This window comes from Euprymna scolopes, chromosome 24 (assembly GCF_053919585.1).
Source record: "Euprymna scolopes isolate OS-2025 chromosome 24, ASM5391958v1, whole genome shotgun sequence".
Classification (NCBI taxonomy): domain Eukaryota; kingdom Metazoa; phylum Mollusca; class Cephalopoda; order Sepiida; family Sepiolidae; genus Euprymna; species Euprymna scolopes.
In genome coordinates, this window is record NC_136505.1 from 58,752,026 (window position 1) to 58,759,858 (window position 7,833).

Here is a 7,833-nt window from a genome sequence, read left to right on the forward strand (position 1 = left end):
TGATTGCTTCAGTGTTTTGTTTTAAGTGTTTTTTTTTGTTTTTGTTTACTTATGTAATCATCAAGATAGTTGTGTTTATGATGGTAAATGCCAGCCTTTGAAGCCCAACTAAATGCCCGGGCTTTTTTAATGTTGATTTCTTTTATGTTTGACCTCTGAACTGTAACATTTAACAAAAGAATGTTTAATAAAGCGAAGCACATTGTCTTTTCACACAAAACGCATACTCGCTGAACTTGTGAAGTGAGCGATCAAAAAAAACAATCAATTGATAAGTCTTCTTTGCAATAAAATCTTGGCCACTACTTTTTTGTGCCATCTAGTGACTGTTGATTGGTTGTTTAACTCTGGCAAATATAACTTGTATATCAAAACAATGGAGACTTGTTACAGTTTCAAAGGTTTTATTTGGGAGAGAAAGTTTGTTCACAAAGGGAGAAACCAAAATTAATTCCATATAAAAGAGAGGCTTTATTTCCTTTTGATGGATTGATTGTTGCTATTTCTTCTGATGAGTTAAGGGCATAATAGATTCACTGATTGATATAATAATTAAATAATTGATTTTGCGCTACGAACAGATACTGTCAAGAATTGTAAATGTCAACTGAATTAAAGGAATAAATTTTAAGATGGTCAACATCATGAACTTTGGAATATAGACTTTTGTGATTTATTCTCTATATTGCTCTGTAATTACATTGAGCTTCTTAAATAAGGATTTGTATATATTATAAGAAAATATATGTGTGTATATATATATATATATATATATATATATATATATATATATATATATATGAATAAAAAAGCAATATCAAATATAGGGGGAACAGTACAATTATCACCCTAGAAAAGCCAACATGATTCCATTTCCGTTTTATTAAAACTGTTTTCTTTTTTTATTGCAGATCATCTACTAGTTGGTCAGTTGTGTACAAATCCCAAGAGCGATAGGAGCCTTCTATCATGTCTGAAATGATACAATATTCCATGATTAAGATTAGAGATGTGCTGCTGTATAACTCATGCTCTTTACCGATCCAAGTTATTACGAGACCATTGCTCACACCCTCAAAATGCATCGCTGAATTGCCATGAATAACAGGGATGTGCCCAGAGTGATAAAAACAAAGTTTCCAGCTATGGTTATAGTTTTTGATGTGGTTTCAAGTAAGGGCCATATCATGCCACTTCACATCTTCGAAGTCAACACCAAATTGTACCTGGATGTGTTCTGAAGAATGTGTGAATCCCCTGGCGCAATCAGGTGGCCGCTGGCAGACCCTGGGTGTGGCAGCAGGACTCGGTGCTGGCCAACAAGTCCAAAGAGACCTAGGCTTGGCTTCAGAAGGAATGCTATGACTTTATACTCTTATCTCACTGGCCCTACTCCTCCCCGACCTGAACTTGTTTGGTCATACGTCGAGAACATCACTAACATAACCTACCACAACACCAAAGCCAGCCTGATCACCGTCATCCGCTGAGTATTTGCTGAGCTACCACCAGCACATGCTCCCAGTTCCCGACCCGTATCAAGGTGGTGATTGTGGCTGAAGGTGGCTACATTGAATAAATGTCAGCTTTACTGCATAATCAAGTTACCTGAATTGATTTTTTTTTTCAATAAAAGTTTTAAAATAAAGTTGTAGTGTTGTTTCCTTTAGGGTGACAACTTTATCGTTCAACCCTGTATATAAAAAATGATTTTACATGCATATATATAGCAAATATCTTTGTATAATTTAATAGAAACGTGGGAAAGAGGTATCAGAAATTAAGTTATTTTACAAGTTAACTAATATATATATATATATATCGTAAGCTATACACACACTTATAAATATACTCACATATGTATAAATACATGTAAGAACACGCATATATATCTGTACATCTGTTTATACATATATGTGAGTAGATCTATTTGTGCGTGTATACATGTTTTTGGTAATTTATTATAAATTGTTTATTATATATGATGTTTTATGCATAATTCGAATTGTCGTATCCTTCCCCTCTGCCTGCTTTTTTGTATATTTGCTATTATTCCTATAATTTTTTTTTTTTTTTTTGGGGGGGGGATTGATATTCATATTAAACACCCTTTTTTCTATTTATTTACAAAGAAAATACAACTTTGTTATATATGGCTCATTGAATTGTATTCATCTGCAAAAGATCTAGCTAATTTGTATATTCATTTGAATTAATTCCCTATTAGTTATTTCAGTTTTCTTATGAGATGATCATCTTTAGTTAACTATTACGTGTAATTATATTCATGCAGATATTCTAGAAGATTTATACTTGTGTAATATCTGCATAAAAAGGTTATAGTGAACACAAACCTCTTTCTATATATATATTTATGTATGCATATTTTATATATGTTTAAAAAAAAAAATTTGCCTACAAAAACTCCTTTGTCAGTTTTTAGTCTACAGACATGAAACATTATATATAGGGGATTCGAACCTATGGGTTTAAATTTTTAAAAACTCATAATATGTGTATATATTTTCAGACATAAAAATACACTTGCAGAGACGATCTATATTTTTTTTAGTTTTACTGATAATTGAACACACACACATACCTCTTTTTCTCTATATATATGTACTAGGAGGCCACCCGGTATTGGCCGGTCATAAAATACGCTTAAATATAATACTTTGATTAATGCAGATTTCGTTTTTATTATTATATTATATTGGACCCAATATATAGTAAAAAGTTTTTTAAAAATGACTCATGCGCCACCACCAAAAATCGAAACCAAAACGTTTAGCTTACGATTTACTTTTTCCTTTGATGTTAATGCCTGACATATGAAAACATGTTTGCTGCAAGGCTAAAAATTAAAACATGAACCAATCGCTATTACATTACACATGCATATTCGTAATGCCATCATTTGACCTTCACTAGGTAAATTCTTTTCTTCTTTTTTTTTTTTTTAAATTTTCAAACTTTTGTACAGATTTTTTCCAGCTAAAACCCAAATATAAAGTTCCGCATAGGTTCGAATCCCCTATATATAATGTTTCATGTCTGTAGACTAAAAACTGACAAAGGAGTTTTTGTAGGCAAATTTTTTTTTTTAAACATATATAAAATATGCATACATAAATATATATATAGAAAGAGGTTTGTGTTCACTATAACCTTTTTATGCAGATATTACACAAGTATAAATCTTCTAGAATATCTGCATGAATATAATTACACGTAATAGTTAACTAAAGATGATCATCTCATAAGAAAACTGAAATAACTAATAGGGAATTAATTCAAATGAATATACAAATTAGCTAGATCTTTTGCAGATGAATACAATTCAATGAGCCATATATAACAAAGTTGTATTTTCTTTGTAAATAAAGAGAAGACGCTCATGTTAAAGACATGGATAGCGTCACAGCCGTGGTGAGACGTCAGGCGTGACAAGAGAATGAGGAAAAATTACAAAAAAAAAAAAAGAAGTCGAGTTATTACTTGTCCTATGTTCCTTGCGACATACTCTACTACAACGTATTGGGTCTATGCGCCTAAATGTGTGTAGCGTTAAGTTCGTAAAAATGTTTTCACCTGAAATGCATTAGTTTAAAAGATCCCTAATATAGGCAAGTACTCTTAAATTTTAATATTCTGGGCTATTAAAAAATAAATAAATAAATAAATAAAATAAAAAATAAAATATACATTTATCATTTTATTTTTTTAAATATTTTTAATTTCAAATTTGTACATTGACAAAAAATGCATTTAATTTTATTTCATAAACGTAATCCATCAGAATAAAATTTTTATTTACAAACAGCTTAAAATGCAAAATATTTTTCTTTTGAAAATTTAACATCATTCAATTTCGTTAAATATATAACGATGCATGTAAAAGATCTAGACTTTTCTGAGACAATTGTAGACGGACTTATTTATTTTTGCAAATACCCACCTTGATCAAGCACTCAGCACTCCATACAATTTAGGATCTTTGCATTTCATTTGAGAATCAATTAACATTTTTAGAATAAAACATGGCGGACGGGGTAGCCACAGAAACGATTTTATTCTTGTCAGCACTCCTCCTTTCCTTTGGTGAAATGGGAGGAAGTACTGCTTGGGAGAATTTTATTTAGCCTTTTGAACACTATCACAAATAGCAAACGATTTAAACATTATTATCATAATTATGACTGAAAATAGAATTTACACAACTGAATTTCGGGGCCGAGAAAAATGGTGTTACAGTCCAATTAAAGGGTCAGGGCTAGAGGGTCCCCTCGGCGTTGGTACTCCACCCACTTTATATCAAAAAATTCTTTTGCACATCATTATATGCTTTTTGTGGAAAATAATCTGATTCACCACAGTATGCTGTGCGACCATATTCATTTTTTTTAGAGAACACAGACAAACAAACTATTTTATATATAAATATATCGACTGTACAAGAGTATAACAAAGAGGCTGTCCTTTCAGGTTTCTTTATAATGAATATTCAGCTTTCTTTCCTCTTCGACAACATGAACAACAACTCTGCAAAAGAGAGAAAAAGAAAATGGAATTAAAATAATGGTATTACAATAAAGTGCACTTTAACTTAACACGCACTAGTTAACTAATCTGAAGTATTTTTTTGTTTTCATTTTCAGAAGAGTTCCATTAGAGAAAAACAAAACGGAGTTTGTTTTACAATCCACAGTGATTAGAAAAAGTAGTAAAACAAAAGTAAAATATATAACAAATAAATGTTACCAAAGGCAATATAATGCAGTTAGATATGCATTAATTTGCAAATTAATGAATCAGCGGCCCTATAAAGAGAAGATGTGGTCGACGCAAAACAGGAGACGTAATGAAAAGACGTGCGCATGATGGAAATATATTTTCAATATATATTTAAGTACAAGAATTTAATAAAATATGTTAAAAAACACTTTAACAAGAGTTAAAATGATATTTATTTTTGGAAAGGAAACACAAATAAAATGGATTGTCCTTAATCCACAGAGTCTCGACAGAAATACTTTCTTTTAGATCAGAGGAGAGGAGTTAGCAAAATGCGGAATAAGATTTTGCTTGTAAAGTATTTAATAAAACCGCAAGTATGAAGTAGATCATACTAGTGTGAAAATAAAGAAAAGTGGGGGAAAATGAAAGATAATTTCACGTGAATGGATGTTCAAATCAATGACGAGTGGAAAATCCAAAGACAGTAAAATCCAAATTGTTAGTAAAAAGGAAGACTCTAAAGACATCCCGTTAATTGAAGATGTTCCGAAGTAATCCAAAAGATAGAATTCTGTATGAATGGGTTTAAGGAGGAAAAGTGAGTCCGAAGTATTTTTATAAAATGAATGAGAAATTGTTGGGCGAGTGACGAAATGGAGAGTTTTAACATGCTGTCGAGGCCAATATTAAACTAAAACTAAAAGGAATAAAAATCAAGGGTGACTGAACTATTTTTAGAACAGAAAAGACAATGTCACAATAACTCAGACAAAATGACGTTATGGTAATACAATTTTTAGGGCAAAAAGGGGGTCAAAATGACCTAGACAGATACTAACGTTATGGTGAAATTATCACAGGGGTCACAGGATCAAGGCTGATTATATTGAATGCATTGGGTAGTTATAATTAATATTACTTCTAAATTAGAAGCTGTGAGCTTATTATAAAGATGTAACTAAATTGGAAGTGTATTTAATTAATCAACATGGATTTAAGTAGTGAGGAGGGCAATTATCAAAGAAAAGTAAGTATATAAATTATATGATGGATAGAGGGAAAGTACAAAATTTAAAGTTGTAATAGATTTTAACAATTAAAGGGGAGATAAAGCAGAGAGAGATTGGCCGGCATCCACACACTCTGCTAGAAGGCATAAACTAAAAACTACACACATATACATAAGTACATGCACATGCATACAAGCATAAGCACACACACACATGCAAAAGCATAAATGCATAGGTACACATATATACAAATATACATGCATGCACACATGCATATACATTCCAACACAGTTTGCAGGTACTAAGCCAGCCAAACTGGAAGAGACAAAGAACTAAAAAAAAAATTATATATACTAGTGGGACCTGTGGAAATTCCACAGCGGCATCTTTCATATTTAATATATTGCTGCTGGTCATTCTGTGGGCGTTCAGCATGAATGAAGACACCACCATATTATTCTAGCCCTTTTGTTAAAACTGTATCGTCCCTTACTAAAATAATAACTTTGATATATTGTCTGGGCTGATTATTTCATTACAAACACACCATTCAATTAACTCACATTTCATCATTTTTCATAATTCTTGGATATGTTACTAATTTCGACAATCATTTTTCATAATTTTAACCCACATTATCGCCCAACCTTACCAAAATACTAATATATGGGCTGATTATTTCATTATAAACATACTAATCCATTAACTCCTATTTCATCATTTTTAATGATTCTTGGATATGTTACTAATTTCGACAATCATTTTTCATAATTTTAACCCACATTATCGCCCAACCTTACCAAAATACTAACATATGGGCTGATTATTTCATTATAAACACACTAATCCATTAACTCCTATTTCATCATTTTTCATGATTCTTGGATATGTTACTAATTTCGACAATCATTTTTCATAATTTAAACCAACATTATCGCCCCCTTACTACAATAACAAGTTTGATATATTATCTAGGCTTATTATTTCATTACAAACACACTAATCAATTCATACACATTTTATCATTTTTCATAGTTCTTGGATATGGTGCTAAATATATTGTCTAGGCTGATTATTTCATTAAAAACACACCACTCCATTAACCCACATTATACCATCTTTAAAATTCTTGGATATATTACTAATTTCGACAATCATTTTTCATAATTTTAAATCACATTATCGCCCCCTCCTTGCTAAAATAATAACTTTGATATATTGCCTGGGCTGATTATTTCATTACAAACAGATCAATCAATTTACTCACATTTCATCATTTTTCATAATTCTTGTATATGCTTCTAATTTCGACAATCATTTTTCATAATTTAAACGCACATTATCGCCCCCTTACTAAAATAACAAATTTTATATATTATCTGGGCTTATTATTTCATTACAAACACATCTTGAATATATTACTAATTTTGACAATCATTTTTCATAATTTTAAACCACATTATCGCCCCCTCCTTGCTAAAATAATAACTTTGATATATTGCCTGAGCTGATTATTTCATTACAAACAGATACAATAAATTAACTCGCATTTTATCATTTTTCATGATTCTTGGATATGTTACTAATTTCGACAATAATTTTTTATTATTTTAACCCACATTATCGCCCCCTTACTAAACTAATAAATTTAATATATTGCCTGGGCTGATTATTTCATTACAAACATATCAATCCATTCTGGGTATTCTCATAGTATATATGTTCAACCTATCTGATCCAATCCCGGATGACGCTGCGTATTCTACTAGTATATATCTTCCATCGATCTCATTCGATACTAGGCGGCGCTGGGTATTCTGCTATTATATGTTTTCCTCCTATTTCATTCAATTCTGGGCGACGCTGGGTATTCTGCTGGTATATATTTGCGCTTATCTCATCCAATCCCTGGAATGACTTCATATATATATATATATATATATATATATATATATATATATACATGAAATAAAGTAATGTTTAAATCGTAAACTGTTTCAACTATTTCCGGGACTGACATTATAACCACAGCCCACTTAAAAATATACATGAAATGATATAATGTTTAAATCGTAAACTGTTT

The 7,833-nt window shown here is 30.9% G+C and overlaps 1 protein-coding gene across 6 annotated transcripts in view; it reads right to left on the reverse strand.

Annotated features, from left to right (window-relative positions):
* Positions 1 to 3,705: 3,705 nt before the first annotated feature.
* LOC145246736 (sialin-like) overlaps positions 3,706 to 7,833 on the reverse strand; it is a 254,509-nt gene continuing 250,381 nt past the window's right edge. For all 6 annotated transcript variants that reach the window (XR_013863157.1, XR_013863158.1, XM_080108493.1 and 3 more), the window contains exon 13: positions 3,706 to 4,545. Coding sequence is in view for 4 of the 6 variants with exons in the window: in XM_080108493.1 (XP_079964619.1) it covers positions 4,495 to 4,545 (51 nt within the window). In the remaining 2 variants the exon portion in view is untranslated. The remainder of the gene's footprint in view (positions 4,546 to 7,833) is intronic.